Source organism: Fistularia commersonii, chromosome 23, assembly GCF_037954325.1.
Source record: "Fistularia commersonii isolate RoL2024-O1a breed Wild chromosome 23, RoL_Fcom_v1.0, whole genome shotgun sequence".
Classification (NCBI taxonomy): Eukaryota; Metazoa; Chordata; class Actinopteri; order Syngnathiformes; family Fistulariidae; genus Fistularia; species Fistularia commersonii.
The window spans coordinates 5,914,780-5,939,824 of record NC_141306.1 but is presented as its reverse complement, the minus strand read 5'-3'; the positions used below and the strand labels follow the sequence as shown (position 1 = coordinate 5,939,824).

At 43.6% G+C, this 25,045-nt stretch overlaps 1 protein-coding gene across 4 annotated transcripts in view; it reads right to left on the bottom strand.

Moving 5' to 3' along the window:
- Positions 1-11,577: 11,577 nt before the first annotated feature.
- LOC147220767 (thyroid hormone receptor alpha) overlaps positions 11,578-25,045 on the bottom strand; it is a 64,566-nt gene continuing 51,098 nt past the window's right edge. Inside the window, exons 4-10 of one of the 4 annotated variants that reach the window (XM_086170293.1) lie at positions 24,224-24,285; positions 22,429-22,529; positions 19,227-19,374; positions 18,430-18,635; positions 15,246-15,392; positions 14,117-14,375; positions 11,578-12,536 (exon numbers count right to left, since the gene is read on the bottom strand). In XM_086170293.1, the coding sequence (XP_086026419.1) occupies positions 12,286-12,536; positions 14,117-14,375; positions 15,246-15,392; positions 18,430-18,635; positions 19,227-19,374; positions 22,429-22,529; positions 24,224-24,285 (1,174 nt within the window). In that variant the 3' untranslated portion in view covers positions 11,578-12,285. Of the gene's footprint in view, positions 12,537-14,116; positions 14,376-15,245; positions 15,393-18,429; positions 18,636-19,226; positions 19,375-22,428; positions 22,551-24,223; positions 24,286-25,045 lie in introns of all 4 variants that reach the window. The other 3 variants (XM_086170294.1, XM_086170292.1, XM_086170295.1) reach the window with 3 other exon arrangements.

Below are 25,045 nucleotides of genomic sequence, written 5' to 3'. Positions count from 1 at the left end.
AAGCAGTCGTAGATGAAGGTTCAGACTAAGAATCATTGTAAAGATAGACCAAAAAAGGCACTCGCCTTGAATAGGAAGACCGGGGTGTTGTCGTCTGGAACCAGGCCTTGGGGGGGGGGGGGGGGTGTGGTTTGTCCTCAGCCTACTTGGTCAGACACAGCCCAAACAAACAACAAGAAGCCATCACCCTGTGGGTTCACCATCTGCAGAGGGAAAACATCAGGGTCATGTGCAACGTAGCCCGGGTGGTAGAAATGTTAGTTTGGTATTCTTGAGTAGTGGAACGTTACCTCTCTGGTAAGGAAGGAGCCAAAGGTAGTGCAAGAAGTTTAACTGGGCTCCAGTCATGGCCCGAGCTGAGCGTGAGTGTGTTGGCATTTTCTATTCTACGATTACTTCAGGAGGGGAAGGAGATCCCAGATCGTTGTGTTTCTGCCTCCAACAGTCTCTCGGATCAGTCGGGCGGCTTCCAGGATGGGACACTTTTGTGGACACAATCCGTGACGAAGGCAGTTAGGGTAGAAAAAGGGGTAGAAAAAGAGGACTTTCCGGGTACGGTTAGCCCTGGGGACTCCTTAGACTAACATCTATGGAAAGACTACAGCTTTGGTGGTGCAGCAAAAAAAAAACAAACAAATGATCCTGCTCAGCCTTCAGAAAAGTTTACGCCAAGGAAAGGAGAATTAGGACGAGCCTTTCGTACATCCTGGATTACATCCAGATGGTCAGACAACAGATAGGCTCTTTCAAACATGGAGGTTTCATGGAAGCACCCTCATCTTGTCAACATGTGATTCTTAGATGTGGAGAAGGCATATGACCGTGTCACATGGGGTGCGCTGAGGGGGCTGCTATGGGAGTTTGGGCTCCTGGGGTCATTATTATGAGCTATTAGGTCTGTGTCTAAATCTACTTTGCATCATGGGGTCAACTGAGGTTGTTTTGGCACTTGGTATGGATGTATTCTGGGTGCCTCCCATTGTGGGTGGCACACCTGGCAGGAGGCCCACTGGTAATCCTTGAACAAACTGGAGGGATTACAAATCCCTTCTGGCCTGGAAAAACCTTGAGGTCCCTCAAGAAGTCCTCTAGTTCGACATACTCAGTCTGCCGCCACTGAAAGCCCGCCCTGGATAAGTGGTGGAACAATGATGATGATGAAAGATATAGTAGCGCTGTAACATTTTAGAATAATATCAAAGTTGTTATTGTAAATTCTGAAAACATCAGTAAGAGCAGCAGGAACCTGAAAATTAAACCGTATTATAACTTAAAAGACTGAACAACACTTTCAAATTCAACATTAACAGAATTGGGTGAACTGTGAATGAACTCATTAATGTCAGTCCAGTAATTTTGGCCTCCTCAAAAGGAATTTCTAATCCTGGTTTGAAAGTAGAGCAATTCTAAATATTGGAATGAGAGTCTTTGCTGAATCAAGTGTGACCTCATTTACTGGTTGCTTTAAATCACAAGTTTCTATTGTTGGTTTGGTTGAAAAGCCGGAAATGTGATAATGTCTCATTTCAAAGAAGAGATTTGTCAGTTAAATGTTAAGGCCTCACGAATGCAACAGTGTATTCCATTGTCACTGTGAGAAACATTGAGAACCGGTTGATTTCTGTGGGACTCTGAGCTGGATGGACGTGCGCAACCCAAGGACCGGCTGCGTTAACTGCTCGATTACTGTATATTGACACAGTACAGCCAACTGATCGGGAATATAACCATTACTGGGGCTGAAAAAGTCCTCGTCTAAACTCCAACATATCGACAAATATAAAAGAGTGACGAATCGGGTTCACTGTAATTCATTTTTGGGATAATAGATGCAGGCAAATCTATGGATTTCTGATTGAATGCACACATTCCCACACGGGGGGGAAGGATCAACCATAAGTCTGACATCATAAACTTAAGTTTTCATTTTTAAAAGGTGCTGTTTTTCTTAAAAAAAAATCCCTTGCTTCATTTTATCGTGTGTGTGTGTGTGTGTGTGTGTGTGTCAAAGAAAACAGAGACCAAACGGGCAAATTGATAAATGGTTTATACGACTGATGCTAAATGTCACACAGCCACGAAGACAGATATCTTGCAGAAGCCTATCTTTGACTGTGACATCACCCATTTGTCAAAGCAAACAAAACAAGCGTTTTGAAAACACAGACGCTTTATTTTAATTCGGTTTTACATTCGGCATCGTGTTTGCAGCTTCGACAGCAGGTACGTCTGTTGTCTCCTAGTCCTCACATGATTGTCTCTTTGATTTTTTTTTTCGGGAGGAGCCTTTCCAAGTCACTGCGGGGGAGATGAGTGAGCAAAAAGAAAACAAGAGAGGACGTTTTCATCTCGAGATTCGCGGGGCTCTGGGCGCTATTCTCGTTCAAAGCACAGTTGGCAGGCCTTTATTTAGAAAACTGGAAATAACTACAAGTCTATAAATCATATAAATGTCAATTTTGTCAATGCATCCCTATATTGAGATCACACACACACACACACACATATACTATGCATTTGCCATTCTGTGCTTACAGAGTCAAATACTAATGACTGTGAAAACACATAAAGCAAACGCACTTTTTTAAAGCCACAGGTTTGTCACAATGATGTACCGATCAAGCTAAACATGCCTTTCAAAAAGTAAACAGACTTAACTGTACTAAAATGTTCTCCTGAGGCCGCCAAATTCAACATGTATTCTGGCTCACATGAAACCTCTATGACCAATATCGGGTTATTTAATTCCTTGAGCGACCTTCCCTTTACTTTGGCACGAAACAGGAAGAGGTTTTTGAGCGGTTTGCATAAATCTATACAAGCTCCGGTTAAAATAGTGGGGCCAAGCCCTCAATCCTAAAGTTGTGTTAGGAGAGTCAAATAAATGAGATACAGATCTTTTGGTGGGACCATGTAACTATTCCTCTAGTTTCAATACAGTGCGGGTGACTGCTCCCAAGACAATGGAATAGTGCCAGAAATAACATCACCTAAAGGTGATAGGTAGTCTGTAGTCCATAAACTTCTGTTAGTAGATATAATTGTTATGACTTCAGGTAATTCTTCCAGTTTGGAGTGCTTGCTCCAGGAAGTAGGTCCTGCGCAACTGCTACAGATTTAAGTTTACCAGGTTCTTTTGGTTAGCACGTAACAAGTGTGGATCCAACTCTCCTTCTACATAAGGAAAACTGAAAGTAGCCTATAAAAAAAAAAAAGCATTCAGCTCATTCCAAACAACAAATGTTAATAGTCTGAGCACCTGTCTGAGCAAGTCGCCTGAGCAAGTTTTGTGAGAATATGTTTCATTTCTGCCTGGACTGCCCCATCCTGTGCTTCGCCCCTCCAAAGTTACACAAACTAGACGATTCCAATATATGCCAATGGCAGCTACAACTCTAGACACTGGTTTTGAACACTAGCAGGAGTTTGTTTTGCATGTTACACAGAAATAAAAATAAAACAACAAAAAAAAGGTAAAAAAGGTCACAACCTATACCACTAGAGTCATTTTGGTTAGAGGACTTCTTAGACATAAGAATTATGAATGTGGAATATATAAATCAGAGTTGGAGGCAAAAACATTTTGATTTCAGTTTTTCATAGACCGGACAGGTTGACGTGTTATTTAAGGTAACCGAAACACACGCGTCCACCTGGACTCCTCCGGATTCTTAAAGTTACAGAACGCTTCCTGTAAACGTGCCTCTTATATTATTCTTATGTTAAGAGTGTTGATCGTTTTGCACATTTTTCAATGTTGTATCTAACATGCAGCCTCTGCACAGAATCCAAGGACCGATGTTCGACGACATCTGGCGAAGCTGAAGTTCTGTGGTTTGCCGACATATATTAGCTGCGGATAAATCTCGCTGTGGCACCGGGATTCGCTGATTTTCTCTGAGACATTTTAGTTTTTGAACTAAAAGTAGCGTCTTGGACGAGAAGTGAAACCCAGTCAGGAAATTAAGGAAGTCCAGTTGCCAGAGTAAGATTTATTACTTACTGGCTGCCTGGCACCAAATGTACGTACTCGTGCTTCCTGCTGTTCTTGTAATGACATTTTGTGTGTTACTTGCCTGAGGAACGGTCAACTGATGTCAAATGTTGCACAAAGCAATATGGGCTGACGTCAAACCTAAAAAAATTGAACTGTAACTTTTTAAACCTTTTTTGATGCTTTACAATTTGAATAGACTCTTGATCAAAGTCAACCAAAAATATGGTGTTTTGTCATCCAAATTAGACTCATGGGCTTGGAGGGGTTTGAAAAAAAAAAGAAGGGGGATTTTGCATATTTAGTGACTGCTGCATGGCAAAAATTAGACGCGCAAATGGGCATGATGTGATTAAGCTAAACTTTTTGCAGTTGGAAATTTTTTGTGTTCAAATTTGCCATTTTTTTCTGCAGCCGTTAGGAGCCAGAACAGCTTAATGGTCATGCTAAATCTGGGCAGATTCAAGAGTTCCAAGTCCAACCGGGAGCCAGGAATCATGAAGCTTCAGACCTCACAGGGTATTCTAAAACCTTAGACCGTGCGCAGAATCCAAAGTGCATTGTCGTGCTCTGAGGAGGTGCAACACATTAAACAACGGATCGTAAGACCAAAATAGGGCAGTACTCAGAGGCTTGATAGGCAGACGGTTTTAATGACATATAATGTCTTTTTCAACCAGCTGAACTGAAGGTGAACAGAACCTTGGGTGACATTTTAGTACAAGCTTCAAATGCAAAAAAAGGATGTTCTGAAAGTGCATATGCCTGCTGTCACAGTAAAGCATCAACACGGATAGAGAGACATTCACTTACCAAGAAAAATCAGATTGCGAATGAACGGCATGAGAGGAACAACCAGAGAAAATAGCTTTTTTTTTTCCTACTCAAAACAAAGTCACTTCATCTCTTACTATACATAGCTTAGGGTACTCAATCCTCACACCACAAACATCATATATCAAAAAAAAAAAAAAAAAAAAGAAAACAAACAAACGGATCAGTAGCACTCTGTCACACAGCTGAGGTTTTAACCCCACATGCAAACTCATCCTCCGAGAAGAAGCAGAACAGTGAAGACTTGGTGCACGACAGAAGCAACATTAACATCAAAAACAATATGAGCGCGTGACTTCCCACCATGTCTTTAATGTTAAAATCACAATTATTTTACATTCCACATCTGGACATATTCCTCTGGGGATTGTCTTCTTTCTCCAAAAAAAAAACCCAACAAAAAACAAAAAAAACTCGCATAAGTCGCTCATCTCAGTGTCTTTGTGTCGCGGACGGAAACAGGCGCACACAGAGGGCAGAATTAAAGAAATTGTGGAGAGAAAGCGTAATGAAATTACAGGCAGCCGAGACCAGGAGTTGGGGGCAGCGCAGGATGGGAGAGTCGATTGTACGGTGACTCGGAGATGCTTCCCTGGATTAGTATTGGAATATAACAGCGGAGATGCATGAGATTTGAACCGCTTCCAAAATACAAAGTGGTTGTTAGAATTGTTGTGCCACGCGACGTAATTGCAGACAGGTTCACAGTATAGTTTATTGCAATTGTGACATAAAAACAACACAGTGCTGTTGTCACTGAGCTGAAGATATACATAAACATGTGTGTTTGTGTCATATATGTATATATATTATATATATATATACTCCGTATAATCATGTCATTCATGTGTTGCAGCCTGAACATACTCAAATGTGCCTAATACATATACATATATATATGTATATATACACACACATACATATATATGTATATACATATATATTTCTTATTCATAATAACACCTGGATTTAATGTCCAAGTAGAGCGGGTAGATGGTGAGCGATGGTCAGTAAATGTTGGTCTGTCTCTCTCCTATGCTGGTGCAACTGATCATGGCTGAAGGCAGAGTGTTCTGTGCTGCTGGTGTGTCTGAGACGGAGGGGTGGGGTGGGATCTCTCCAGTGACAATTAGGCTAAAAAACAGAAAAACAGACACTGAGCAGCGGCGCCGCGAGCTCTGCTGCCAGCTCGAATCTGGATCCCCAGGTCTGATCTTTATGTTCGCAGTCGGGAAATAAGAAAATAAAATCTCTGCTTAAGGTACTTATCGATGATCAACGGATTGATCCAGTGGGGGGCGGGGGGGGGGGGGGGGGGGGGGGGGGGGGTAATCCATTAAGATCAATTAGTGACCACGGTTCAGGCAACAAGCATCAGGGCGCTTCCTGAAGGTGATGAATATCATTTCAATACGCTTGGTTAAACTGATTTCTTACATATTGGTGGTCTGCTACATGACATCTATGACTGGGCTTGAATTGGCAGCATAAATTCACCCGCGAGGAGCTCGAACTCATAACCAACATGTCAGAACTGCGATGTCCACAGCCAGACTTCTTCGCCATAATAACCTGGGTGTGGCAGAGCCTTTCCTTCACATTGCAGTAGGCAGAGTAGTGTACAATCACAGCTGATCACTCGAAAGCTGTAGTGACGTGGCTGCTTGCTCATCCTATTGCTGTGCGTGCGTGTGTGTGTGCGCGCGTGTATGTGTGTCCTTGTGATTTCAGTGCTTACGGTACTATTTAAATACCCTGCAACATGGACTGGTAACACTGAGAGAGGCGGCACCTGAAGGCAACGTCAGGCTGCTTTCACAAAGATAGGCTTTGAGTAACTTGTCTCTCTATTCACGTCTCATTTAAGGCTTTTTTTAAACGTATACGACAGAGTAATTGCATTATACCCATCAGCCCAGATTGGGAAGTCTCATTACGCAGGAGGCCTGTTGAAATGTTAATGAGCAGAGAAGGACTCAGTTCTCCTTCACCAGTCAGAGATTCCCTGGTTAACAACCTCCGTGGAAATCCTGGTAAGGCATGTCTCACAATTGCACACTTTTTAAACAAAGTGTTCAATGAGCGGGAGGGTTGATGAAAATTGGGAGATGGAAAGGCCTGTGTCCGATAAATAGTGATGGTGCAAACTCTTACGTTACATGACCAATCACTTTCCACTGTCGACATTTCCATGAAACCATAATTAGAACACATTTCGACCGACAAAGACGTCCGTGTGAACCTCGTCCGAGGCCTGCATAATGTAATTAAATGTTTAAAAAAGAATACAACAATGGAATGTCACAAGTTTAGCAGCAAATCGAGAAATTCGTGTTGTTTGAGACGCCCCGTGTCATTTACCAGTCCGGCGCGGTTAAGTGCAACAAATTTATCTGGAGGGACGCTGTGCTACTGAGGTGCTGGGAAATAGTTTAGCATTTCTCAGGTTATGGAGCTTATAGACTTTTACTAAATAAATATAATGAACATTTGATGGCAGTCAACCGTCTACATGCTACAGTCTAGCATGTCCAAGGCTCAGATTGTGCACTGCTTTGTGCAGCCTAGTTTAACGGAAACCAAACTACCAGATGCTTTTTTTCCATATGTTTTAGGACAATGCCAAAATTGATTTACTTGGAAGCGTGGCTCTTGTGACACGTTTCCAGCGATTTGCAGCCTTTTATACAAATTCCCACAATCTTCATCAAACCCACAAACACTGGTTAAATAACTCCATTTTGAATAAGGGGGACTCATACTTTGGGAAACTCTTTAACTTGCGAGAAACTAAAGACAAGTTAACAGCATCTTTGTGAAACCAGCCCACTACTTAATTTCCACTGTTAAACCTGAAAGTAAGTGTTTTTACAAAACACTGTTTTGTCACTGTGATTGTGATGCGTCAAACAGCACTGCTCTTCACGTTGAGAAGGAGATAAAGGAGTGTAAAGAGTTACGATCTACTGAGAGATCCAGACATGACGGTGTAACTTATCGACCCTGATTGTCAATTGTAGTGGATGGAGAAGCAGAACATGTAGGATAGAGCTAACAGAGACTTTTTCAGGATTTTTTTTTTTTTTTTTTGACAGGTCAGGTTATGAATAAACCTCCTAAATGTTTTCTTTATTGCTGGGATGTAACCGTCTCCTCAGGCAAGTACTGCTGATGCACAATTTGTGTGTTTGACCTTTCTCTTCCGGTCACCAGCTCAGTAGTCTGTTGGCTTGCCGAGCGAAAAAAATGTGTGACGCTGGAGTTCCAGCTTGCGGATGCCTTTATCCTCTGAAAGTTGCCTTCAGGTTAAATTGGTTTCGTGGTGACGTAACAGAAGTCCTGTTCAGACCTGGCATGAACAACCCAGTGATATCCCACGCGTATCAATGCACCTTGGAGACGTTGAGATCCAATCGGACAAAGCAACTTTGCAAAAGTTGACCGGTCCGCATTAAAATGATCACCTTCTTTAATGACGAGGAATCCAACACGGATTTCCAAGTAATTCCGGAAAAGACGCAAACACATTCAGACAAACCTCTGGAGAGATTTGGAGTGGAAAATTTCCATTTTGGCGAAATAAAAAAGGACGTCATCGTGACGAGGAGTCACCCCGAGATGCATTCGGTGGCGTGTTACGAGGGTTGGGACTGAGTGTTAATGCAAGGTCTGAATCGAGCCAGGGGTCCCCCCACCCCCTGAGCGCCTGCTGTCACCACCGGTTTCTACATAAACACACAACTGGAAGTGAAATCGGTCCCTGAAGGAGTGTAATGAATACAACTTCTGCCATGTTGGTTTGTCAACAGCCTTCAGAACGCAAGAGGTCCAATGTGGCTGTGTTTGCAACTCATTCGGGGTGTGTGTGTGTGTGTGTGTGTGTGTGTGTGTGTGTATCGGTGACATATACTCAAACATCATATATATATTCATAAATATATACACACACACAATTAAATGCTGAGACCCCATTAGACAGCGTCACAATTAGAAGCTATAAATCAGAGCCAGGTATAACTGTAAGCCTCGTGAAATGATTGTATTGAATACAACAAACAAAGATGTCCAGCCTTCATCAGAAACATTTTTTTTTTCTGTAGCCGCGATACATGTCAAGCAGAGGAAGCAAGTGACTGACGGGTAGCGGACAAATATGGTGCGCGCAGACTCACGACATGCTCATGTATAAACTTATTTCCTGCATAATGATTTGGATCCACACGAGTAACAGATTCTCTCCTTGCTCTCCGTGCACTTCAACACCTGCATGTCAGTTTCACTGAATTGATTCAATAGTGTTTCAATGAAAACCCCGGTTCATGTAGAGAAGTGGAGTCTCAAATACTAGTGAGTGTTGCTTAAATACATTAAATATATGTGTGTTTTTGTGTTTTGGACGGATTGTCGGGGAGCAGACCGAGGAGCGGCGGCAATGACATGAGAGGTGAGGTAGAATCTGTCCGTTTCTGAGGGGGTTTGAAAGAAGTTACAGGAGCTGCCTGCAGAGGTAAGCGGCAAAATCCTCGACACCACCACCACCACCACCCACCTGTGCAAAACCTATCACGACCGTAGGGATGTCTGGAGGCGGGGCTACGCTGTGATAGACAGGGTTCGGCCCCGATGAAGAAATGTACTCACAAACAACACAGGAACAGGAAGTGTGGTGGTCCCAATGGTTAGTAGGGAGGTGACGAGAACAACTGAGGTAAGAACTGAAAAAAATGAACGTGTGTGTGTGTGTGCGTGTGTGTGTGTGTGTGTGTTTGTGTGTGTGTGTGTGTGTGTGTGTTTAAACTGGAGGTATGTGTTGGAGAGGTATTCCAGGAATAGTACTTCACTGGTTACCTCATAATATCCCCGATCTCCTGAAGTCACTGAAGCCTCCATATAGATCCAGCTACACCCATCGATACTTTTAAGTAGAATCTGGCAAAATTTAGAGATGGTTTCTATTTTTTGGACGTTTTTTTTTTAAGGAATTCATTTATTTTTATTATCATTTATGATTCAGTTATTTATTTTCTCCTTGTTTTATTTATTTATTTCTCAAATAATCTGCAAACACATCTGTTTCTCACGTGGCACTTTCGGGGTTCTGTCGGCTCACTTTGGAAACCCCTCGTGTTTGAGTAACTTTGGAAACCACTTGTGTTTGACTGTTTAGTCAGTGTTCATTGACAGCTTGATGAGCGTTTTTCAAAGCCTATTATAAAATATAAATCTAGTTATTTTACTGAAGTATTTCTCTTAACCAAAAAAATATATGCATGCTGACAGATATATTATTAAAAAAATATCTTGGGGACAAACCTGGCGTAGGTCAGACTCTGGCCAAGCCTGTCCAAAATAAAATGCTCATAGCGGGAAAACGTAACGTGGGTCCCTTTTCACCGCAACCATTCCGTCATCGCGGGTAAACACAGCGGAAACATTGAGCCGAAATTTATCGCTGCCTTTTTTTCAATTTCGGCAGCCTAGGGCGGCAGCGTTTTGGTCCAAAAGGAAATTTCTACTAGAATACTGACAAATCTACCGATCGCTGGAGACGATCGATAAATAAAAGTCTACCGTAATTCAGCGCGGAGCAGCGCCTGTCGTTCGGCCTCGACGATTTGACTGGCAGCTCCGGTCGGGTGAAGGGATCCTGATGCGATAATGAGCGTTTCTGTTCCTGAGTTATTTCTGAGGTTGTTCCGGTGAATTTCCGGTGACACGACTAAAAGGGGATCTGCACTGACAACAAAAGGGGCGGGAAACTCTGGACTCTGCTCACTTCTATCTGACGGATGGGGATGCAGGTCAGCAGCCTACAATAACACTTACCATGCATTTTGACTGCTGCTGTAAGATATTGATCTAGAAAAAAAAACAATCTTGCTGTAGTCGTAAAGCTTTATAATATGCCGGGCTGGTATGTCCGAATCCTAGGTATTGGACGAGGGGCTCCTACAAAGTGTTAACACTGTGACTTCTCCGAACACTAAGAGAGAGATTCATAGGTATCTGAGGACTGCATGGCTGTGCGCTCTGCCGCTAAACTACCACAACCCACAACATAAATAAGAAAATACACTTCTTTTTTTTTTTTGTATAAGCTATGAGGTAAAAGTGTTGTGCTGTTTTATGTGTGAGAATATGTGTGTATGTCCCTGTGTGTGCATGAGACAGAGCCAAAGAGAGAGGTCAGTATGTAAAGGGAGGTAGGTTGACGACTGTTCGGGCTGCACACACAGAAGGAGGATGCCACTGAGATGGAGGTGCACACAAGTGGTCGGGGTTGCCTGAGGAACTAATGCTCTGGAGACTTTTTTTTTCGTTTTGAGAGTTCTGTGATTGAACGTGTTTGTGAGGCGTGTGTGTGTGTGTGTGTGTGTGTGTGTGTTGGATGCGTTGACTGTGGGTATTCCAGACATGACAAAACCAGTCAGGTTTGCATTGACAGGTAGCCCCATTTATACCGGTGGTTATAAAATCGAGTCCCGCACGTGGGGTCTATGCGGATGGGATTCAAATGTGATTCCATTCGGATAACGCGTCCGTCCGCCGTCTACGACGAGATCCAATGGAGACCCGATTGCTCCGTCTAGGTCGTGTCACGCTGGTCAAAACAACAACAACAACAACAACAACAATATCAACAACAACAACAAAACACAGTGAAGGCGGAGTGGAGGCTCACTGTTGTGGTTGCTACGTAGGTGATCGTCTTCTGTGTGGCTGCATTGTTTACCGACGGAGAGGAAGGCCTTTTTTTTTTTGAATGAAATTCAGAGGACTAAATTAACAGGAACATCTCAAACCTAGATATCTGCTGTCTGACTTTCCGTTGTTTAGGGTTTGTAACAGGTTACACTGCAGTTCACTGACAACCAGTGGCATTCCGGCTTCCGGAGGCGGGCGGCGACCCGTCCTCAGCCGGTTTACTTAGTGTGTGGTCAAACCTGACTGCAAGGGGACAATCTCACGTGTATTTTAATCCCAGGTCAAAATGGCGTCAGGGGGTGCAGCTGTGTGTCTGGCGGGGGGGGGATCCGGGCCCCCCCGTACAGGTGCAGGAAAACGTGTTTGCATATCAATTTTACTCCGTGCCGTGTGTGTGTGTGTGTGTGTATTTCGGCGGACTTGAAATATCTGCCGAAAGTTTAAACGCGTCACGAGTGCGTTCTCAGAGGGACAGGACACACGTTGTCAGTTTTCTTTTCTCGACGGCGATGTGGAACTGTGAGTGCTGGTGTCAGGTGCTCGGTGCTCTGACCAAAGAGGGACAGAAATGTTTACATGGCATGCCCCTGTGAAGTCGAACGATCGGGGGGAGGGGGGGAAATAAAATAAAATAAAAATCCAGTTTCCTTCTCCATTTGGTTCCTCTTAAAAATCCTCTCTTCCGCTTCTCCAATTTGATTCCTTCCATGTCCAGCATTCCTCAAGCGGGTGCCAGTGTTTTGAATTTCAAGTCACACTTCCTGGTCCTCGAAAACCTCCAAGAAGAGCGGGGGAAAGAGTTCGTTGGGGCACTCTACCTTCATGTGGAGGAAGCGGCTGGCGTGGCACGCTCCGATCATACGCAGGTCCGTCACCTTCATCAGCAGCTTGGGCCAGAAGTGGGGAATGTTGTGCTTGCGGTAGTTGATGTAGTGCTCGAACGCTAGCAGGTAGGCTTCTTGGCACTGCTCGATTTTCTCCACGCTCGTCAGCCCCGAACGGTCTGGCGGTCAACAGAAAAGGAAACGATGACAGATGATCGTCTCACTTGAATCCTAATTGGATTAGAATAACTCTTTCAGAGTGACATTTTCAATGTAATGACAGGTTTAATTCTCTTCGCTCTAAACCCAACGACAACTTTGTAATGCTCTCTCAGAGCGGCACGACTAAGAAGATTACACACAGCGGTCCATTTTTTGACCTTTCTTGCCCCTTCACATTTGTCCGTGCTGGTCGAAGCCGACATGAAGCATGGCGCAAATGATGTCAAGCCGTCGCCTATTTTGACGAAGACAGAATTTACGAAGGAATGCCGAGTATGAGATGCGAACGGGATGTCGACGATGAAGCCAACCGTGACCTAAATGTCTACAAACTAGCCCAGATTTTTGAAGGATTGGGAAAGAATTGAATTATTGACCTGTTTTCATTCAGAAACACACGTAGCCCGGGTTCATAGTATCCAGACCAATTCTGACAGCAAGATCAATACTGCTTACACACACACACACACACACACACACACACACACACACACCTCCCACAGAGAACAGACTCTAAACAGGGAACCTTGTGATTCGTAAAATGAGCCACATGTGTAAAAAGCAGCGGAGTTCCCCGGCCATGGAGGACACACGGCTCCTTGTTCACACCGTCGGGAGAGCATTAGAGAAATAGGCCGTGGATTCTGTTGCCCTAAAAATAAGAGTTATGGGAGCGTGTTAAATATCTAAGTTCAGATGTAGAGCTAGGTCTTTCTGGCTTGAAAAATGTATGAGTTAGTTATTAAATATTTTATTGTTTTTGCCATTATTATTTTTTTCTTTCAATGATGACACTCGCTCCCGGATGAAAATATAACAAAAGCAAAATGCTAAGATTAAACCGAACCCGGCCGCGTGTCAACAATGTTCATTTGTTTCCTCTTCTGTTCACAGATTGGATGTGGCTCCCCGCCGTCACTGATAAAATACATTCACAGTCTCGCCATCACGATTAAAAAGTATTGCAGAAATCTCTTTCCATAACGTTATTAATTTCCTGAGCAATTAGCCTGTCAGGGTTTATTATTTCCAATACAGCAGGAATATCCTGTTGCCCACCCAAGGTTCTGGCAAGTGAAGGCCAGTTGTTTTAAAAAGCATCGCACCCTGAGACTGGGATGGAATTTATATGTGAATATCCCAAATCAAAACAGAATGTTAACTTTTTAAACGTTTAAATCAAGATGCCTACTTTACATTTTGATGCTCAAATGTTTCATGTTAAGTACGGGTATTGAGCCTATTAAAAGCTTAATTAAAGATGTTTTTAAACCACCCTCTCATTCTCAAGTACGCGTGAACCTCGCTGCCGCTGTCGGAATCCAACCTGGGACTTTCTTGCTGTGAAACAGAAGCGCTCCAGAGCAGTCCCTTCACTCTCAATAATTAATTCAATCTTTTCATGACCTGCGATCAACTCCGATCTCCATGTATGGTAATGGTGCACCAACAGTAGCAGCCAAAGTTAATGTTGTTTTATTGCTTTTGAAATGACTCCTAAACAAGGTTTCGCACGCCGCCATCTCTTATCACTCACCTGAGCTCATCAGTAGGACAGCCTGCATCAGCGCCACCTCCGAATCGTCCAGGTTGAACTGGGCCAGGCTCTTGCCCAGATCGAAGATAGCGTCCGACACCACGCCTAATCCGCCGTTCTTGAGCTGCTCGCGTTTCACGGCCATCTCGCCGTTTAGCGTCAGCGTCTCGCTCTCTGGATCGTACCGTACGGCGGCGCGCAGCGACATGATCTCCATGCAGCAACCTTTCAGCAGAATGATCTGGTCCTCGCAGGGTAGCTGGGAAAACAGGAAAATAATGCCGCGGTGACATAATACAAGAGCGGGTGAAGACAAAAACACTGACATGGTCACATCTAGGCGTTTGCCACCTGGATAGTGCACAAAAAGAAATCTGGAAGTCGACGTCTCTTTTTTAACGCGGGCGGAATAATCAGTTTATTATCGTGCCAGAACGAGCTTGGTTTTGCTGCTGAAAGGTTCAGAATGTGATTTTTCAAGCTCACGAAAGAGATGAGTGTGTGTGCGCGTTTGTGCACGGGTGGGTGATACAACAAGCATGTAAATGGTTTCTCAGCGCCCACAATGCAAACCTGGAGCTAATGATAACATTCACTTATAAGGTTGTAAAAAGCACGTAGCTGTTTCAGCAAACATAGCCCACTTAACTTGAATTTAAGTGTTTTGTCGATCGTGGCGTCTAGTTGAGCATGAACCCCGTCTTTCTTTCTAAAATGTCCAAATTGATTTGAATCCACGGATGTTTCAGAGGAGATTTACATCCTACGTTCTTCATCCACAATAAAAAGCTTACCCTTTGATAACTGCAGAGGACGTGAAATGTTTCGTTTTTACACGCGCCATTCCGACATTAGCGTCGAGCGTGTCCCAATGTCGCATGTGACGATAATGCACGAATTCATTTTTTACACCTAGCGGCGCATTGGCTCGCAGACAGTCGGATAATAGAACGGTTGTCACAAAGAAATGAGGATAAATTTAAATGTGAATTCATGGCTCGATTTTAGCAGACAATCACAGCAGGATCTGTTAGGGGATGCTCTGCTCTATCTAATATCACATCCTCCAATGCTCCCTGCTTGTTTGCTGCCGAACGGACCCGCATTCCCACACCGTCCGGCAACCAACCTCTGAAAACATCGGCAGTTTCTTGGCAAAGTCGACCACGCGTGTGATGGCGGGCGTCATGATCTTGGTGAATTCGCTGAAGGCTTCGAGGTCCACCTTGTCTCCGTCAGACGTGGGTACCATCGAACCTTGGCCGATGCCGTCGGGCTACAAACGGGGAACCACAGTGGCAAAGTTACAATCCAAGGATGACGGAACGCCAATAAAACTCAATTCTTTGCAAGCTTGCTTGATGTCAAGTTGGACTCCAGCTTCAGAAGAACAGATACAGGAAGTGAAGAGATTAGAAGGTCAAGCAGGTATAAACCGTATCTATTCTTTAGTCTTGGCAAAGTTCACGTGCCGACGTCCCAACCCACGGATGGGTGGCAAGAGAGTTTTCGGCTGCCAAACGATACAACTCCGCATCAATTTGATGCGCCAAGCGACGCTGAACCGCGTCACTGGGGAAGATAAAAGATTTTGCAAGTGAAGAAAACTGCGCCGTGTCGTTGTTGCTAAACGCTGTTCATAATCGATCACGGTCAAGTCAGTGCGGATGACCTCCGGAGATGATATCTGGACCGCAGGAGGAACTGATCGCTAGACACTTTATCCCGAAGGGTGAGGAGAGAAAGCTGGCAGACGCCTCGGCTATTTCATTTATCTTATTTATATTTTTCGTGGCACCAGTGTGACGAGGGCGGAAAACAAACCAAGCCGTAAAGGTTGAGTAGGAAATTAGGCCGCCATCTCGGATCAAAATGCGAGCCACGGGAGCGATCGCCAAAAGAAATGACGCAGAAATGATAATGACAGGATTTGCCTTCTGCGCCGCTTTCCAACCCAAGCCCCTTTGGGAAGACGCTCCCGAAATCGAGTCCAAAGCGGGACAAGATGTACCATACTATAATTCGACTAATTCAATATTGTGATTTTAGGAGAGATGGTTAAAAATCCGATGATGGATTTGGTGAACATAGAATGCACAAAGGAGGAATTGTGATGGGAAATTTTTAATTTTGCTCACATGAAGATGTATAATTCTTGTTAGACAGCGAAGAAATGCGGCGGCTACTCAGACTGTCCTTTGCGGATGAAACAATAAAAGGCCTTTGTGACTGAGAGAATTTCTCAGGTCGACCCCGAATCCACGGCCACACGAAAGAGAACATTTTATTCGTTCGCGGGGACGATATTTACAATGAGTTTACGATGCTCAGACACACCGTTTTAAACTTTGTAACTAATTCTGGTAACTGGCTGTAATTCGTAACCAGACGTCGTTGAATTAAAATTAAGAAATAAGAGCTCCTCTGTTCCTTTTTTGCTGATTTTAACTCGTCCTTTATTTCCGCTAGTGGAAATTTGCCACAGCGGTACTTGGAGACGTTCGTCAGCTGGTTTATTGGGGTCTGGGAACATTAAGAAAGTGAATTATATGTACAGCTTGTATTTTTCGAGTACTATTAAATCAGTTTTCAAATTAAAAGAAGATGACCACAGGCTGTTATACCATAACAATGTCATTACATCAATATTGTCTATACGCACTGTGAAATGTCGCCTCTTGGTACTAATGCTGTATTAGTAATAGCAGCAGCAATGTAAAGAGCTACATTTGATAGTCAATAAAAACAGTATAATTGCATTCAATAATAATTATAGTCAAGTAATATCTATAGTTCTATTTTATTACTGCCAAGGCAATTACATTGAGATACACAAACACATAAACCCTCATCAACTGGATAAATGAATTTGATCAGTTCAGTTAAACCGCCCGCCGTCCACGGACAGCAAAGTATCAGTGTGACTACATCTATATTTAGGATTCATATTTGCGGTGCATCGGTCACATGAGAGACTGATTTGTTTTGTATTTTTCTCTGAAAAGAGCGTCTGAAAAGGAGCAGGACAGACGCGTCTGGAACGGCGAACCCAGCAAAAGCGCTATGTCTTATTGTTTAACATGACATTAAGAATTGGTATATACTGCATGTCGATAAAAGATAGGGCATCAGTTTATACATTACTATGATTTCACACTATAATACAAGCTTTTGATTTGGATTGTGCTCACTAAGTAATTAAACTTGTTATCTCAAAGACTTTTTAGCTCACAGTTTCTGATCCCTGCAACCAATTAGTCTTCCAATATGGAAATCCAGAGCTTCATATGATCTCAGAGATAACAGACTGAGCTATGCAGGAACGGAAGGCTGCGCCCTCTGTCTTGCACAACCTGGATCCCCGCGCATCCCGATCCGAGTGCCTGAACACAAATGTTTTTTAGCGCCGTCCGGAGAGATTTAAGTTGATGGTTGATTTAAAGGCTCTGGGTAGAGCGTCGCCCAATCAGGACAACTAGTTAAGCTGGGGCGGCGGGTTGGAGGAAGGCAGCAAGGAGAGCTGAGGCAAGGAGTCAACTCATAAACACTGGCCTACAGTGATTAGTGTTAATTCATAGCAAATATACAGACCCTGACTTATTCTAGGATTCTTTTATTTTTTTATTTTCTGGGATGATTTCTTGAAGCACATGTTTTTGAGGGATTAAATCAATTGTTACGGCAGAGAGTGTGAAAACGTTTTTCCAAGAAGCTACGTGAGAAACCGTTTTAGCACACTAAACTGTTTTTTTTCCCAATAAAAGCAAATCCAAAGACCTACACGTTATCTGGAGCGGTTCTCGGCGTTCAAGAGCCAGCGATACGCTTTAACATGCCAAATTTTAGGGGTCAAAAAAGCAAGTCAATCCCAGGGCTGAATATGTAGACATACAAATGTTCACCATCCCACTCATATCTGGACAATCAAGGTTCTTCAGTTGATCCGCTGCTTGTTTTTGGGCTTCTGGCGTCCAAAATGTGGAAGTCATGCAAATTTGACACAGAAAAGCCCAAAAAATTGAACTGAGGGCCTTCTTGCCGTGAGGCAAAAGTGCTAATCACTGCGCCGTCCAAATCAAATGTTTTTAAAAAACAAAATAATCACAGTCGATTTATGAAACTCATACGACGTGATGGATATGAAAACTGAGAGAGACCGGATGGCAAATAATGAAATATATATTACTTGTATTATCTGCAGGTCAGAAGTGACTGATTTGCCATTTTATTCATATTTTTCACACCATTCATTTCTTCTTTGGGGTTGGGGATTAGTGATTCCATCTCAAACCCGATCGAGCGTCTGAGCCTACCAGGAACTTGCGCTTCTGTTTCCAGCTGGATCCCTGGGCGTTGGTGTGCCAGTGGGCCTCGGTGGCCATCCTGATGAGCTCCCACTCGGACGTGTTCGGCTCGGGTCTCATCTGCAGCGTCCTCACCATTTCCTCCTTCTTCCTCCTTTCCCGATTCTCCTCGATGAGGCGTCGCTTCGCCACGCGCTTGGTCTCGTCCAGTACCACTGATGGATGGAGGCGGGTGGGATTTAGAGGTAAATATGCATTCTGAAAACTTGGAAACCACGGTTTTTAATCTAAAGAGCGTTACTGATAATGAATTTTTATTTTCATTCATGCCGATGCTCTGAAAATGAGTTAGAGCCAAGCAGCGTTGTAACAATCCATCACTGTCTCACTGTATTAACATTAAAAATAAGACCACATACAAGGAGCACAGCGCAGTGTCGCTTATTTCATACATATTGCTTGAAGGACCTGGAAATGTAATCTCTCTAATGTGCCTTATAACTGACTTAAGTTTTGCATGACTGGGCTTCTACGTCTATTATTATGCATTACAATGTATATCATTAAGTACAATGGGTATCGACTACAATGGGGTTTGCTTGGGGCAATAAAAGCAAAATTTAAGCAATTTTCATGATCTGTCCAGAGTTGCTGCTCCTGGCGAGGCAAATATATTGAGTTGCCGAGCGAAGTGGCGCGATGAATGTTTCAGCTGTGCAGGAGAAGGTGGGGGGGGGGGGTTGAAAAATTAATATCATACGTGACATTAAGAGCGGTTAACTGGATGAGAAGAGTGTGCGACTCACAGTCCATGGCCATTCCCACAGAGATGCATTTCTTAAAGCGGCACAGCTGGCACTGGTTGCGGGTGATCTTATCGATAATGCAGCAGCCTTCATATTTACAGGAGTAAGACGGATGGAGGTTCTTCTGAATGGTTCTACGAAAGAAACCCTAAAGACGGGAAAAGAGAAGAATATACTTGGAATAAGGAAAACAAGGAAGTAGCCAGTGCAGGCGGGTAAAAGAATGAGAGGGAGGGGGTTGGTTCTTGTGAAACTGGTGTATTAATCGGAGTGCATCACATGGCAGGCTGGTGACTGCACGCTGAATGCAGCTTTCCCAGGAGGGGCTGAATTATGAAATAACTCGAGGGCTCTCGGCAACACAGTTCAACAAGACTTGAGGAAAAGTTTCATGAGAAATGATTAATGGAGGATGTTATTCAAACATGTGCCAGGTACTGTTGTGATGTGACTGCTGTGTTTGTCACGTAATAAATAAATAGCCAGAAACACAGAAAAAAAATCGAGAAGTTTAGGACAAAGCGACACATTATTAGTTATAATTATTGAAAAACCCTGTCGGTACAAACGCAAATGATTGTAACACCGTATTGATCGGGGTGAATTAAATACAGCAAATCAACTGTTATACCAGTTTAGGAGAAGGATTCACGACTAAAAAAAAAAGTCCTTCTTCAAAAATGAAAAAATGCTGGAGAATTGTAGAATAACCAGAGGCTGCACACTAATAAAATAAAAACCCTGCTTTGCTGCTGTTTACTTCCTGTCAGTGCCAGAGCTGGAGCCTGGCTCAAATCCACTCAAGGCAAGAGGGGCGCATATCTTGACAACAACCCAATAACTTATCAGAAAGATTTCAGTAGGACGACTTTATGCAGCTGGAAAAACAGGAGGCGCCCCTTATCTTCAGATCAACTACTCTTTTTAAAATGAATGCATGTAGAGGAGTTCTGCGGAGCACACGTTGGTTGCGTTTGCACTATTTCATATACAAATTCAAAATGTACCACTCCTAATAACGTATTTCGATGTGCTTGGCCGATTGTTAAGTAAAACAGCAGCCCTGAGAGATAGCGTTGTTTATATTGTGACCAAAACAGGTTGGAGTTACTTCACGAACCAGCACACTCCATTTGTGGCAAATTTGTTGTGCCAATTCTGTGGAGACTCTTATAAGAAAACTTATCAAAGAGAAACCAAAACTTGTGATAATTACACAGCAACGGCTTTCTGTAACTGTCAGACAAAATCAAAAGTGTTCCCCTGAAGCCTTTCTAAATCCGGTGCTCCTCAGCCACCAGTTGCACTCCATTATTTCATCTCCAAGGAACAATAGCTCCTATCACTTTGACCCTTGGCGTAGCGCTCCCTTACGCCACCCTTCGTCCAGCAGTTGCGTTGTAAATCCGCTGCCTGTGGGCATTTCCAAACCAAATATTTCTATTCTGGCGACCGCAACTTTTATTACTATGCTAAGTGAGCTAACTTTTCCAAGAACCCCGGGGCACTCTATTCAGTATGAAGCCGATCGTCGGTGGTTTTTCTTCCAAACTGTGATGATTATTAAAATTTAACCTCACGGGACAGTGCTGGAAGTATCTTTAATATTTCAAAAAAATACTACAAATGCTAATTATATTGATACTTCTTTGTTGGGTATTTATTTGGTAACCCCCAACACAGATGAAGAGACAGCTCGCTCACTGTTGATGTTGCTCGGCGGGGAGGTTCAAGATTACGGCGCCAAATGCTGGCCTCGAACTGATAATTACACTGAATTACAAGACCAATCATTATCCCGGACCTTTTTAAAGGTCAGTCATACCCGGAGCCTGACCTCCTGAGACCCGGTCTGCAACTACCACCACCTTTCATAATCCAGTACAAACCCAGTTTTACAAATGACTCGGTCTACTAGTTTGGTTTGGTTTGGTTTGGCCAGTGGATGTTTGCTGATCTGAAGTCAACACTTTAGGCCCCTGGATATAAAGTTCTCCTTTTCTTGTCTGGACTGTAAACGGCGTCTCATCGACACTGGGCAGAGGTTTCCCAAAGGTAGTTTCCCTGAGACTTCAAGGGAGTGGACTGAAGTTTTTGCCAGCGGCCAATTATCCTGCAACTTTCATGCGTTCGCCCCGCGGCAGCCTCTCACCCGCATAAACAGTCAGAAAGAGCGGCTCTTATTGACCACACGAAGCTCATTACCTGCGTATTTAACTCATGACTGCAGATGGAAAAAGTCCCACATTCCCCTTTCAATATCTCTCTGGACACACCTCATCCAAAGTTTTATTACAAGCAGTAACAGCAGAAGACAAGAGATGGTCTTATTTTAGGACTCTACAATATTAAAAGAGCAGGAGTCAACTCCAAAAGCTGATTTACTTACACGGCATGAAATGTTATTTGATTTAAAAACCCTAAATCAAGTTCGAATACCGGCCAATCTACTGAGGTCTCACCCTGTATATGTCCTTTTTTTTTTTTTTGATAAAATAAGAAAGAAAGTCAACAAAACATCACCCATGACAGTGTGAAGCGAAGTGCTGTGAAATCCAATTGATTATCAGAATCATTATTCGGGCTGCAGATTTCACCGTGAACCCAAAATGTTCCGGACGCCTTTTTGGTTTTAATGCAATAAGAATTAAGTTTGCATGCAAGTTAACAATACGTGAAGCGTAGTGAACATCAGGGAAGCTGTTTTCATCCCCCCGTCACGGTCAGTTGACTGGTTTTTGGTTCTTTTTTTTTTTTGGTCTTTAAAGCGATCTCAATGCTGGCTCTGTTTAGTTGTGGCAATAAATCAGAGGCTCACCTTCTGTCACGCCGGATTCCTTATCCGGGTCACATCTCCTCAGAACCCCCGTCAGAGGGCTGACTGCTAATCCACGAGTACAAAGTCTTAGACGTGCCACCGTCACCCATCCCGTAAATTAAAACTATTTCGTTTTCAGTGCCGGTATGAACGGCAGTATTGGAGTATTTCAGTAGTGGCCGCGATCCAAGCTGGAGGACCACGGCAACATCTGTCGGTCAGCTTTTGTCTGGAACGGCGTAAAATTGCGGCCCCCCCTCACGGGCCGTTAATATCAATGGCCGGATTGTTATCGAAATGAGGCCGGGGGCCGAGAACAGCCGACGGATTTCTCTCCGCTCTGTCCTCCGGCCTCCGAGACGACTCCGACGAAACGCACCGTACCTTGCAACCCTCACATGTGATGCAGCGGTAGTGGTAGCCGGTGGCCTTGTCCCCGCACACGACGCATGGCTCGTCCTTCTCCAGGTAGCTGGGGATGTACCCTGGAACAGAGATGCTAAGAGCTATAGGAAAGGAGGAGGAGGTCGAGGAAGAAGAAGACAGGATGGGATGTAGACCGAATGAAGTGAATGGATGCAAGTGGAGGTGGGGTGGGTGGGGTGGGGGGGCAGTGGTGAGGAGGATAAAGCGCAGGGGGAGAGTTTGAGGCGTGATGAGTTGGGCCAGACAGGAAGTAGCAGATAAAGGGGGGGGGTAGAAAAGGAGAGGGAGGCAGGAAGGAGGGGCTCAGTGTTACAACAGGGGCCTCAATGAAGCTCCTGTGTTTGGGGCCCCAAGTGACAGTGATACAGGATGGAACAGACATCCAGCTGGCAGCCTTGTCTCACTACACCTGATATCGCCCGGACTAATGATGGTTGCATTTGGAGAATTCACTAAATGTGACATTTAAGCATTTGTTTTATTCTCTGACACAGGATTCTCCTCGACTTAACTTCCCGAGCCTTTTGTTCACGCCCGACGTGTTCCTCCCGTCCTCACAGTAGCATCACCTCCGACACGACAGACACAAACAAAGGATGACACAAAACCTTTTGTGGTGCTTTCTTTTTTTTTTCCCTTTAAGTACATCATCTTACGACAGCGCTGTCAGTGAATATCCTCCTGTGGTTACTACATGTTGGAGTTGGAAGGGGAGCTTGTTCTGAAACTTTGGAATTGGCAGCGCAGAGGCATGCTGGTGATGGAAGTCATTACCGACATTTCCGGTGTAATAAATGCCTTAAAGGGACGTGTCATTGGCTTTTTTGAGGGGGATCCGAACTGCGGCTGTTAGCATAGCTTTGAAACTCTCAGGGCTTTTATTTGGGACATGAAGATTATAAATGGAAAGAGTAAATTGCGGCATTAACTTTCCTTTCAAGAATAAGTCCCATCCACATTAGGTTTTCTAGACAACGCAATACTTTATCGACAATTTTTTCCGCTAAATGCTGGAAACGTGCAAATACTTTCAGGATAATTTGACTGACCTGATCAGGGCGATGAACGCTTGAATAAAGCATCCCTTTGCGCAGGCAGGCATTTTGAAGACTGAATTTATTCAACATTAGCAAAGAACCTCCATTCAAGTTTTTTGAAAAAAAAAAAAAAGATTCTCCATCATCTCTGTGAAAGACTGGTGGATTCAGCAAGCACTTTCCAGGTTGAACAGATTAACCTGAGGGCTGTGAGTGAAAGCTCCTGCAGCACCTTGGAAACAATAGACACGCTTTTTCCGAACATATTAACACGGTCCGTCATCCATGAATGGAAAATATTTGAAAAAAATAAGAAAAGTGGAGCATCTTGAACTAGTTGTTTTCTTCTCCAAACCGAGGTCACATGACCTTGCTGCAACCACTGCTATTTAAGACAACTGTCTCTATGAAGGGGTGAACTTACTCTGTTATTGCAGGTGGGATTTGAGGTAAGTGGCAAGATATTGTTTTTTGTCTTTTAAGTTTATTTCTTTTCCCGGTGCCGTTATTTGCATCTACTACATATTTAGACACACACTTCTGGCTACGGCCACTAGGAGGTTCCATGAGCCTCTTGAACTAATGCGAACCGTGCCACCGGGACGAACTTTATACAAAGAAGATGTACCAGACATGAAATCACCCAGTGCGTCCCATTTAGAGGCAAAACTTTTGATCTATCTCTTCATTCACAGGCACAAATGATTTATCCTTACCAGACATGCTCTTCAGTGAGGACTGGCTGTTCTTCCTTTTTCTCTTTGGCACGTCTGGCCACCTGTGAGGGGACGAGATGGAGAACGGGAGGAAATGAGCGAGACCGAATATGAAAAAGAAGATTAAGGTTAAAACACGTAAGTGATTTAATGAGAACGGCGACTGAATTTGCAGTAATCCTGGCATATGAGTGGGTGGAATTAGAACAGATTTAGGTTAGTTTTTCAACCAAGCTGAAAGGTCATTATTTAAGCCATTAAATTGGATTCGTAATGAAATATATCAGCTAATCATCAAGAGTCACAACATCAAATCCCAATCTCATCATTGCTTCCCTCATGACAGCAGTGATTTCATGTGGGATAAAACCTGTCTTTTCATAAGCAGTCAATTTTCATCAGCGTCTAGGTAAGATTTGATTATTTCCAGACACGAATGCACGAGGGAACGGATTCAATTACTTCCCCAATTACTTCTGTTTTCATTTTGATCGATTTATTTTGAAGGATAAATAATTGCAGGGCTGCCGATCAATGTCGATATCCGTGAAAAACCAAGGTACACGAGAGTGCGATGTGCCCGAGTTTCCTTGTATGAATGAATGAGTGGATGGATGAATAAATACGTGGATGGATTAAAGAATAATTTTCAAAATAAGACTGTTTTTTTTTTTTGTTTTTGTTTTTTTTCTGTCCTGTTTTCAATTATTGAAGATGTGCGACCACAGTGGGCGTGAGAGCCGACTTGGAAAGATGTGGAGGATGTGGTGGGGGATACAGGGCTTCAAACCCGGCCTTGGACGGGGAGACCGGAGAACCTTC